This window comes from Pocillopora damicornis, chromosome 3 (genome assembly GCF_964200805.1).
Source record: "Pocillopora damicornis chromosome 3, jaPocDami1.2, whole genome shotgun sequence".
Lineage (NCBI taxonomy): Eukaryota > Metazoa > Cnidaria > Anthozoa > Scleractinia > Pocilloporidae > Pocillopora > Pocillopora damicornis.
Window position 1 is genome coordinate 23,116,036 of NC_142672.1, and position 12,408 is coordinate 23,128,443.

General features: G+C 37.9%; 2 protein-coding genes across 2 annotated transcripts; one reads left to right on the forward strand and one right to left on the reverse strand.

The window, feature by feature from the left end:
- Positions 1 to 968: 968 nt before the first annotated feature.
- LOC113675149 (uncharacterized) lies at positions 969 to 4,232 on the forward strand. Its single transcript, XM_027191694.2, has 2 exons — positions 969 to 1,283; positions 3,415 to 4,232. Exons 1-2 carry the CDS (start codon positions 969 to 971, stop codon positions 4,126 to 4,128), a joined length of 1,029 nt encoding a protein of 342 aa, XP_027047495.2. The 3' UTR covers positions 4,129 to 4,232.
- Positions 4,233 to 8,809: 4,577 nt separating this feature from the next.
- LOC149048889 (uncharacterized) lies at positions 8,810 to 11,728 on the reverse strand. The gene is made up of 2 exons (XM_089200595.1): positions 11,283 to 11,728; positions 8,810 to 10,403 (listed from the first exon to the last, which is right to left on the reverse strand). Exons 1-2 carry the CDS (start codon positions 11,598 to 11,600, stop codon positions 9,678 to 9,680), a joined length of 1,044 nt encoding a protein of 347 aa, XP_089056721.1. The 5' UTR covers positions 11,601 to 11,728; the 3' UTR covers positions 8,810 to 9,677.
- Positions 11,729 to 12,408: the final 680 nt, after the last annotated feature.

The following is a 12,408-nucleotide window of genomic DNA, read 5'->3' on the forward strand; positions in this document are numbered from 1 at the left end:
ACACCAAAAAATTAAACAAACTCTATACGTTCGACGCGGCCAAAGTAAATTGAATAAACAAAACCACTTATAATGACTGTCAATCATCAGGAAAGCACAACTAAAAATCGTTACGAGGAAATGGATTACAGGATTCCAACCAAAAAAAAAAAAAGAACAAAATTTAACTGTCCGCTTGTAAAAATCCACAGTGAAACTTGTTTACTGTTCAGCGAATATATACTTGCTAGTTTACATATCACACTTCTCTCCCATAATCTCACGCCGGCACTTAAAACACACTGCCGACAAATGCACTTGTGCTCGGGAATTCAAGAAACCATTTATCTTTTGTTTCATTACGCTTCGCTACATTCAGGCAAAGATAAATGAACAATTCAGTGGGTTTTTTGGCAGGTTTATGTCCTCAGTGTATCAAAAGGAAATATTAAGGAAACTATTGATCTCAACAGACCTCTTACTTTTAGTAAAATCATCTTGGGGTGGAATTGATAACTATTCATTCACCAGAAGCGCTTCTTAGTAAACACAGGGCACAACTCTGACAGCTGTTCATGTCTGCCATACAGTGCAATGCCTTGCGAAATTTATTAATTTAAGTATATGAGCACCTCTCTATTGTAACCTCAAAAACGTACTTACTATTTACCAAATACGAATAAGAACGGCATCCCCCTCATATTTAGTCCATTATCTCTAGAATATCCTTCTTTAGAAATATAGAGTTTCAAGTGGAGGATGATTCAATTCTTGGGTGGAAGTTCATCAGTTTTCTTAGGAGACATTGTTGGAGAAGCATGATAGTTGTTTCTTAGAAACACTAAAATACTGGCCCTTGGAAAAAGAACAAGCAAAAAAAAAACAAACAAACAAAGAACGCGATATTTTCTTTGTATCAATATCTAAGAGGAGCTCATCGCCGTTTGGTGTTGATTCTACTTGCTGTAGGTACAGCCACGAAAGCTGTTATGATAATACTTGCCGTCGCAGCTTCTGTGTCTACTTCAAAGGTAGCTATTCACAGCCGTTCTTCCTTTCTTCAGACGGTGAAAGATCGTTACCTAATCGGCCATGTCACTGATCGTCTGAAGGCCTCCAGTATTTTATTGTGCGCGCAGCTCTGCTTGAAAAGACGTCCACTGTGCTGCTCAATAAACTACAGAGATGAAGATGGAAAGACGATTTGTGAGTTAAACGATAAAAGATTGGAGAGTGTTGGAACAGATTCTTCTTCCTTTGTTTCTATGCCAGGATTTATCTTTGCTCAGCTTCTCAATTTTGAGGTTTGTACAGATATGACAGCCTTGAAATGACTGTAACTTTTGTAGAACCATAGTTAGGAATACAATATTTTTCTCCACATTCATATCACCATGGACCTTAGCATCGCCTTGATGTCGAATTGAGATGGGTATTTGAATTTTTTGGGCCGAGTATTGTTTTTCCCATTTCATAAAGTATATTGGGAAGAGTTGTTAAACTTATCGAGGAATAAAACCTTCTCGCTTTTATAATCATTTAGTTATGATAGCACCTTTCCGAAGATTTTTTAAAGCTTTTCCCGGCATAAAACACTTGAGTGTTGGTTCGTTTTTGCAAATTTCGTAAAGTTGCACTTTAGGAAACCATACTATATGAAAATGAGTCAACTAAGATCTCCTCAAATGTAGTTTCAATTTCCATTTCTATGAATGCACAGGTGCCACATACCTTTCTCCGTATCTGATCAACAGTCTGGTTTCGCGCCAGTGTCGCTATTTTTTACCTCTTCCTCAACATGATATACATCATGCAGAAAACACCCCTGACATTTTGTTCTGGGCGTTGGCAAACCAGGGAAGACTAAACAAGGAATCAGCAAACAATAGGGGTTTGGAAGAGTAAGCAGCAAAGTGCATTTGGAATATATAGCGATTTCTATTGTCAATTATAATAAAGTTCGGATATAACGCGTGCTGTCATTGGTTGAAAGAGCGTGCTCTATGAGAGTATAGAGCATAGAATTGAGCTAAAGCTGTCGCGCCATCTGCCAAATTTTACTATGTTCGACCTTTTCCGGGACTTCTTTTTAGCTTTTTTCCGATAATTGAAAGTGAAATTTCGAAACAAGCGAGCCGGCAAGTAGCAACAGAAGAACCAAACAAAGGTTTGTCAACTTACCAGGCGCCGTAATTTACGTTATTGAAACGTGAGCAGATACGAAAATCCTCAAAGGAAAAACAAAATAGACATTCCGAGTATTAAAGATTTTCACGCTCAGTTAGATTGCAAGCTTACCTACGGAAATAAAAATCAAACACAGCCAACACTCGTATAGTATATAAAGTTCAGTGTTCAAATACAAAAGTGAACAAAACAGAAATGATGAAAAATATAACCAAACTGGCATAACTGCTAAAAGTCATTCTAATCATGATGGTGTCTGCGCGAATACGATCATGCTGAAGTCCATCGCGGCTCGCTTATCATGGCGATCTCCGGTCATCACAGTAAAGCAAGCCTCAGAAACTACATCGGCCGCCCTTCGAGTAAAAAATAAGAGCTTGCTCTGATATCCTTTCCGGTGCGTTGAATGGAAAGTCACATCAGTCACTGCAGCCGAGTTTTGCCGCACTGTCATCCCGAGCGATCTTCGTGTTCCGGTGAATTCGGCTGTCGTTCATTCAAAATACACTCGCCTTGAACAGTTTGTTTTCTACCTTGTCATGTGAAAAAACTCGCGTGTTTTTATGAGCCATAATTCGGCTGAAGTTCACTGAACATTTCACTTCAAGATTCTGTATTAGAGACTTAAAAAGCTTCAGGCAAAAGTGTTAAATTCGACCTGCTGAACTATTTTAGTTTGAAAACTATCGCAGAATGTGAACTTTGATGGTTTTCAAGAAAAAACGAAGTGGGGAGAGGTGGCTACTACGTCTCGTGTTTCTCCCTACACCTCTCTCGTGCTCTAGCCGCTTCCTGCGTGCTTTATAACAGAACAGAGCACAGTCAAGGCTTCTCTATTTGTTAAATATAGTTTTTTTCATAATATCTGATAATAACCTTGTAAAAGCAAAGTTCGAGCGGAATACATGTATATCCTTCGAGTGCAGAGAGCTAAAATGCATTAGAAGGGCAAATGCTAAGGGGAAATTTTATGGATAACAAAATGAATTACAACACAACGAAAAAATAGCTTGAGAGAAATTTTTGAAAGTAAACTATTGCAAAGTTGTGATATATCTTATAATGCAAATACTTTGACGCACATAAAAGTTGGACGCGATTGACGATAGATATGCCCTTTTGGATTTATAGAGCCATTTGGTCAACACAAAGTTGTTGCATTGGAAATAACAATTTGAAATGTAAAAATTTATTGTAGTCTGGTGTCATTTTGAACCATTTTTTCTCCATTTTTCTCTTCAACATTAGAGGAGCTGGCAGGAAATCCAACTAAACGATCCTGGAGCGACGAGTGGTGTGTACGAAATCTATCCTGTGCCGAACGCTGATCCTATTGAGGTTTTCTGTGAACTTAACACTGCTGGTGGTGGCTTCAGTTTCCTTCCGCAAAGCCTAACTTTGAGATCAAATGCACAGCAGATTGTCAAATCCCTCTTCACAGACAAAAGAAATGTTCTGCTAAAGTTGAAGAACAGAGTAAATGGCAGCGAGTCGTACACTTGGATTCAGCCCCATCCAAATTACACCAACATTGATTTCGGGCTTTTGGTCAACAACTACTCTGGTTACACTCAACCATTGAACGACTTCATGATGGAATACATCTTCCTTGGTATTCTACCTAAGTCAGTTGCGAATGAACAAACATATCAGGGTTTCAAGTCTAATGGCGACGTAATCCAGTTTAGAAACTGCGACGAAAATCCCAACAGCTTGTTTGCGTTTCTGCCAAACCGAAATCGTGAGAACTCCAGTACTTATTTTCTGGGTAACGGATGTGAAGATACCGGTATAGCCGTTGATTGGCGTTCTACAGCAACACCAATCACAATTCCACCGCACAAAATGCCAAGAACGTTCTTCTTCTTAACAGAAGTTCATTTTGGAGGTTGTGGCTGTTACACCTCTAGCGACCGCTGGAGTAAATATGGCTTTAACGCTACAGCCATTGGAATTCGTTGATCAAAACATTTATTTAGAAATATTTGCGTACTAATTATTAAACGAAGATTTCAAATTACTTGTTGCTAGCAGATGATTTAGAAACTTTCAATTATTTACATAATCTGTTTAGATATTACTAACACTTTGACCGAGATGGTTGGTAGTTTTGATCATATATATATATATATATATATATATATGTATTTATATATTGAGTAGTTGTGATCATATATATATATAGATATGTATAAGTAAAGAAAATTGCTGATACCAAATACATCCACAAATGGTCACTCTCTTCGAGAGCAATGCCAGAAACAGATATGTAACCAAGGTAAGTTTACTTGTAGCTTAATATAAACAACAAAATACATGTTGTTGTTCTTGCGGCGATATTCTGGTATGAGATAAGTTCATACTCTGACGAGTTGTGTGGCTCGGGCTTCCATGTAAATGGTTCTATTCGATATAGATAAGTGCTGCTTGCATATATATATGCATATGTATATATTTCAGTGTCCCCCATTATTCAGCCAATTTGTATGCTGAAGTTGTAATATGAATAAAAATGTGCTAAGGATTTGATTGTCTCAAAAAAAAGAGATGTCATATCATATTCTTAATACGAATGGTAGACGGATTTGATTTCTTAAACCGCACTTTCTTTTTTTTTTCTGTCAAGAAAGTAAATTTTCGGTAAAATTATGGGATATTCGAGCGTAAAGAGATATAATTGTATGGAGACACTTTACATGTTCCCTTTCAGAGTTGCCAGGCATGATTTTCTGAAATTTAGTACCTTTCTGGTAACCGTGCTTTGTGGTATAAGTGCTTATCGTAAACCTATCGTGAAAAGTACTTCGGCTAGTCACACTATCGTTATTAACAACAGACTAGCTCTTGCATCGGACCATGATATAAGTTGTCATGTGCATTTAACCTGTGTTTGATTGGTTCATACAGTAAGAGGTAGCTGATGTTGTCTAATCTTGTCAGAGTTGAAAAGCACGATTAGCTTGCGTGCATGCACTGGAGCTTCCACGCGGGATCAAATGAACACATAGAAAACCAGTCGTTTGTCTGTATGAAGTGCACAGAGTTCAAGGTTAATAACTTTAGTGTTCAACCATTTCTTGCTACAATTCATAGTAGGAAGAAGAGCATCATTAAAATTCATGCAACCTAGTCCTTACTTCAGTTACTTAAAATCCTATTCTGAGGCAGGGATTATAAGAGGCGAATGAACGAGGCAGCAATGTGATATTTGATTTGAAAACAAACAAGTGCAGATAGCATAAGAGAAGTTTATGGGAAACACTTAGCTTGTTCTCGTGTTTCTCCCTTTTCAGCTGTATTGCCACTTCCACGGACTTTGCTAAGGAGCTTTATAAAGAGCGGGTTCGAACCTTTCTACGGACCGTAGTTGTGCTAAAGAGAATCTGTATTTAATTTCTTTGAAATGTAAGATCCCAAAACGTGCAATTCTACAGTACATTGCATAACTGCTCATCTAGACCCCACTTATATCTTAGTTATGCTTCAACATGGCTTTTGTATAAAGTTGTTATGTGAACGCAGTTAATAGCTATAATTGAGGACATAATCGGGGCTCCCGATTATGGTAAACATTCGTAAGGCTTTGAGGCAGTCGCCCTTGGGTAAAGAAAAATTAATTGGATTGTCACGGCATAAGTGGCAATCTGAAGACGCTGACTAACAATCTGGCAACAACCCAGGGAATAGCAAACTCACTTTGGACCATTGATGATTTTCTTATCTAAAAACGATATCAGTGATTGCTACTCATCCAACCTTCGCGTACACGTACATACACGTGATCCATACTTTGTATATTAGCTGTCCCAGACCCTAGACTGAAGCCATGACAGCAAGGTAGACAAATCTAGCTTTCAATTTTTTGAAAATAGTTCTTGGATAGTTTTCGGTTCTGTTCCAGCTAACAGAGTTTTGGTAGGCCCCACGTGAAAAGTCCAAGGTTTCCCACGAGTTCAAAGTCTTAGGTTATTCGAGTGTTATCCCCTCAAAAAGTGTTTTTCGATTTCGCTTTTTTTGGCCAGTTGTCGAAATGGTTAAACCTACCTTTCTTCTCTTGAAGCCTACCTTTGGGTTTTCCCCACATCACTTTTCTTGTTCTGGTTTTCAGTCCAGCTTTGCAGTCTTATCATTAGACATTCATGCATGGGCTAGTATTGTCAATTACGATGCAGGTCTGGTTTTAAACTTGGCATTATACAGCATAATACAAAGATATAGTTGCCCCGCTCAGAAAAATTAAAACGAATCTTTCCTTTAGTTACTTAAGAAAGCACTCGTAAGCCGAGTTTTAGTTAAAGGTAGCAGCAGGAGGGCGAGAATACATACTGTATTAAGAGGTGCGCTCCTCATCTACGATTCTCTCACCAAGTAAAGTAAGACAGAACAATTCCGCTTTCAGGAACTTAAGTAGTTTACTGAAGAACTATTATAAGAAAGATTTCATTTCCCAGAGGTATTGTCTTATCTAAAAACAATTTTATCATTTCATTTTTACTTTTATACCTGTATCCAGTCATCAATGTGCTCTTTTCTTGGGGTTCACAAGAAGTTTTCTTCAATTTTCTATCCCCCACCCCGCGTCTTTTTACGACTTACCGGAATACTTCTTACCCTTCGCCAGACTCCCTTTCATTAAGGTAAAAGACGGCCAAAATAGTTCCATTCGCCAATAGAATCAGCCAGTATTTCAAAAGCTCTAACCTTTTCTCTTTCTTTTTTTCTTTCTTTGTTTTTCTTTTTTCTTTCGTATCAAGAATCGGTAGGAGAGTAAAAAGACGAATCACGTGACTTTCCTCCTTAGGCATCAAATGCATTTTAATCATTCAAAAGGCAACTCCTTTGGATTTAAAGAAAAGGAGCAATCATGATTCACAAAAACGAGGAACGTCTACGAAAAATGTGTTAACAGTGAAATAAAAAAGAATTCCTATTTGATACAATTTTTCAGAAGAGATATTCATCTTTCAGCAGTTAGCCCTTTGGATAAACCATGACACTTAAGTAATTTTAATTTAAGCGTTTGTTTTCATTCATTGTTATCATTTCTTTGCTTCACGATGAAAAAATGATGCATATCAAAGCCACGGAGAATTACACTAAACCTCGCTGAAACAAGTCATTGGTTACAAAACTTACTCAAAAATTATTGACTTCACTACTTTAACATTTTGTTTAGCCGAAACGCACATTTACACACTCAACTTTCAATACCCAGGTAGCCGTATTAAAACACTATGAACTATTTCCCTGTCCTCCTTCGTCGGAGGTTAAGAAGTTTTATAAGTCATCCCCTAGAGACAAATCTGCAAGTGGTATATTCTCATGAACTGTTAAATGAAATGGAGTATTCTGTTGCCCCGAAACTTCTGGAAGCGAGGAATGCTTGTCTGGATTCTAGTTCGAGTTCGGGTTTGAATTCGAGCTGAACTTCGAGTTACGTCTTCAGTTTAATTAAAAAGTGTTGACGAGCTTGCAAGCGATTTTAAGGTCTTCTGCTTTCAAAGTTTAGCTCAGACCAGGCTTTTATTGACTTACGATACGATTATAGAAGTGGCTCCTTAAATACGATTCCGTCTCGCCACTTAGACCCCTGAGTGTCTCGAAACTCAGACCTATTATTTCGACCTATTTATGCGACTTCAAATTAATTTTGTTCAATTACGAAATCGCGAAATATGGCGCGGTTATTACTTACATCGCATAATGGCTATGTGCGGCAAAAAGAGTGAGAAAACGAAAGAATGAATAATTTCTCTACTAGTGAGGAAGGGAAAATAGACTTTGCTAAAAAATACCTCTCCTGTTCTAACTGCTCTAATAACCAAAATGGTTATAGCTATCAGTTGTTGACAAATACATGCTTAGCGGATTCCAATGGCAGTAGCATTAAAGCCATATTTGGATCAGCGGTCACCAGAAGTATAGCAACCACAGCCTCCAAAGTGAAGTTCTGTCAGAAAGAAAAATGTTTGCGGCATCGTGGTGACAAGATGTACAGGCTGAGTATCTCTAGGAGACACGCCTGGACTACACTCGAAAGGTTAGCTCAGGACACAAAGAGGTGAGCCGTTACTCAGATAAGCACTCACGCTTTAATAAGCGCCCACACACGAATAAGCACCCCTCTCCTCGCTTCTCTCTTCTCTACCCCTCCCCCCCCCCCACCTCCCCATCCCCCCATTCTATCTCAGCTGCAAATTAAATAAGTGCCCAGGCACTCATTCCACTCATCCCCCATTCTATCTCAGCTGCAATTTTAAATAAGTGCCCAGGCACTCATTCCACTCATCCCCCATTCTATCTCAGCTGCAATTTTAAATAAGTGCCCAGTCACTCATTCCAAGGAAAAAGAAAAAGGTATCATAATTCTTATTTTTAAAAAAATTTGGGTTTGGAAGTCTGGCAACGATCTTTTGACGTAAAAGTGTACATGTATCGCTCTGCTTTGCTGCAAGGGTGGGTCACTTATCTATGTGTTTCATGTATTTACAACCTATTTTCCGCAATTTCCTTTTAACACATATAATTTCAAATTCCAATCACAAATTTTTCCGATTCCAAAGCCCCACGTTATGTTTAGAGTATGACTTTAATGGAATCGTCGCAGAGATGTCATAATTGAATACAGTTCAAAGTTTGAAGTTTTGCTCTTGATTTAATCAGTCCATCTTGGTGCTTGAGATTCAATACAAATGTGTTATCAAAACTGAATTATATCAAATTTTCGGACAGTCTTGAGTTTTTCTTCATTGTTATTTTACTTTAACTACTTTATTATTATTATTATTATTATTATTAATAATAATAAAACCTGTACATGTCGAAATGTAAGATAAAAGATCTTCTATTTTTAGCTTTCCGCAGGAAGGATACAAATGACTTGCACTTTTGCAAAAATTAGCTCAAAGTAATCTTCATCGCGAGGTAAAATCAAGCATTCAAGGAGAAAACGTCTAAGAGGTTTATAGAGTAAAAAGGAGGAAGAAACTAATGACTACCACTCAGTAATGAGTGCGAGCTTGTACACTCAACATTTCAATACCTTAAACTTGAGTTGAAAACTCTTACTCATGAGACTTGCAGACAAGGACTATTCTGCCAATAATTGCAGCTTATAACGGGGATCAAATAGCGTCTCCTAATATTGTAACTGACAGTTTTAACAAGATGTCCAGAGGACTGTAAGACATATAGTCAGACTAAACGTCTGGTTTTCAGCGGAAAGCAATGTAATGTATTCAGATTATTACACGTCCGAAAGTTTTACAAAGTGAATGCATCATACACAGGAGGGACAATCAATAAAGCGTTGATTTGCTGAGCCATATTGAACATTTACATTGAATCATGCCACAGATTGAAATTCTATTGATTTTCCGAGCCTAGAACTTCTGTGGGAGTGCCGATTAGCCTGCCCGAGCGAATTAAATTCTCCGAGTAAATTTATATCTTGAGGTACACTTTATGGGTTTATTCGATGATCAATATGGTAAAGGATAGTAAATGTAAGTCTAACGAATTCCAATGGCAGTGGCGTTATAACCAAACTTCTTCCACCGGTCGCTTGAGGTGTAGCAGCCACAGCCACCAAAATGCAGTTCTGTCAGGAAAAAGAACTCATTTGGCATTTTCAGACTGCCACTACTGACAGCTTTGGCATGGGAACGCCACTTCACTGCGATTCCGCTGTTTTCAAATTTTGAATTCTTGGCATAATCAGATGGTAATTGGTGATGACGGTTCGGGAAAAGTGCAAAGAAGCTGTTTGGATTGGCATCGCAGTTCTCAAACTCTGCTATGATGCCATTAGATCTGAAACCCTGGGTTGTATTCTTATTTGCAATTGATTTAGGGAGGATACCAAGGAATACGTATTTCTGCATAAAGACGTTTATTGGTTTAGTGTAACCAGAGTAGTTGTTCACCAAGACGCCAAAATCGATGTCAGCGTAATTCGGGTGGGGCTGAATCAAAGTGTACCACTCGCTGCCATCGACGTTTTTCTTCAACTTCAGCAAAACATTTTTCCTGTCTTTGAAGAGCGCGTCAACAATCGCCTTACCATCTGATCGATTCGTGACGCTATGAGGAAGAAAACTAAAACCACCTCCTTCAATGTCGAATTCACAAAATACCTCAATGGGCCTTGCCTTTTGTAACGGATCAATTGTATGTATGCCACTTTTTGCCTCCGGATATTTCTGTTTAAGTTCCTGACAGCTCTTGAGAAGACAATGCTGTACATAATAGAAAAAATAGAACAATAAAATAAAAATATGCAGAGGTAAGAGGCACGATCCTCTTTAAAATCATACCTCGAGTAACAAAGAAAACATACATCGCTTTGTTTTTACAAATCAAAAGAAAAATAAATAACAGCTGCGAAATAGTATAAACGAACAAATGTGAACGGCAACTATTTCTTAGATTACGAGTGTCCTATCTTACTATCTTACATTTTTTCGGCGATTCAAGCAACGGCGCAAGAATCAAGCCGTTCAAATTTTTCATTTCAGATTAAGCCAACTCTTCTCAACTCAAGGAAACGTATGCCTGATCTTCCGCTGATTTTTTTTCTTTTTTTTTATAGAAAATTCAGCTATTCCTTGTTTATTTGCACATATCTAAATCCCGACAAGAAGCACACCAGATGATCTCTGTAGCTCTGTTCTTCAACTCCACAATTTGAATTCCCAGTTCGGAATTAGTGACCGCTTTTGAGGAGACATTGTCTATATTAAAAATTATTTACATGTATATTTCTGTGAGAGGTGTGATCTTCATTCAAAGTCACACCTTACATGAAATAAGTTTTTTTTTGCTCCAATTCACTCAACGCAAAACAAAGGTGAACAGACACGAACCCTAATCCATTTGACGCGAACCTTTACTTCTAATGAATCAAGCTTAAGATTTCCTCGGGAAACTCGGGCACAGGCAAGCTATAAGATTTTATTTCCTTACGCAGTTGTAGCCTGTTTCCTTTTATTCGCACACGCAAACATTTAGTCGCCTCATTTGTCGTGTATTAAGAATAATAGGCATCTGTCACGACGTTTCCCAGCACAAACCCAGATGTTGACCCAATCTTTTCTATTTTACGATAAAAAACCAACCTTTCGTCTCCTTATTTGCTGGTATACGAACCCCGTGGAGTAAATAAGAAGCCGATCTCTGTAGCTCAATTCTTCAACTCCACAATAGTTTAACTCACACAAACCATCGGCGCTCGCTGATCTCTCATAATTGTACGAGATACACCTTGACTCATCATGGCAGGCTTGAATACAGTTTAACCAGTCTCTGGAAAAGAACTGTTTGAAGGCATAGCCTACCAATGTGTGGTTATTTTCTGTCGATAGATGCAGTGCCAAAGTGATCGGCCCTTGAATGAGCGCCAGGAGAAAGGTGAAACGTAAAAGTTGGTCGGTCATCTTACAAGTAAAAAGGAATAGAATGACACACGACTTGATCTTAAATGGTAATTAATTTGGTGAACAACAGAAGAATAACGTTTTTATTATGGGCCATAAAAACACCTGCCTATTTTCAGTTCTAGTTCATTATTTCTCATTCGTCAATTTACCAAGCAAATAAATTACACATTAAAAAGCATAATCTGAACATTTCTTAAAAGTTAGCGCATTTTAATTGAGATGGAGAGCAGGCCAATTTTGGTCAACTATCACAAAAACATTCGACCAACAGCATTGCTCTATGGTTAGTAAAACCTAGAGAACACACAGCAAGATGGCATTCTCTTAAGCAAACATAGAAAAATAAAAATCCTTTCTCTTTGTACTATTAACTTAGTATAGGTAAAAAAGCTTGTAGTGCTTTGGATGTTGTCAAATATTGATCCATACTTAGTTTAAGACGTTTTAGGTCTAGATATCATAAACGTTGGACGAATCGTCTTAAAAGGTGCCTAACACCTATAGTTTTTATGCACTGGCTTAAAAGGATCGTGGCTCATACATAATTGTGCCACAGGCACCACAGGACATTAGTTTGAAAGAATAGATGAAACTCGCAGATAACGCGGTTTAAACGAGTATTCTGTGGACACAGAGAAGTTAATAAGCCGAGAATTTGAAGTTATTTATATTTTTAATATCCCTATAAATAAAAAAGCGAAATAGCTGGTTTAGACTGGCAAAAATAGACAAAATATCTGATGTGCGATTCTAATTGCACTTAAAAGAGAGGGCTTTCAATAGGCAGCTGATTCCAAGTCATTAA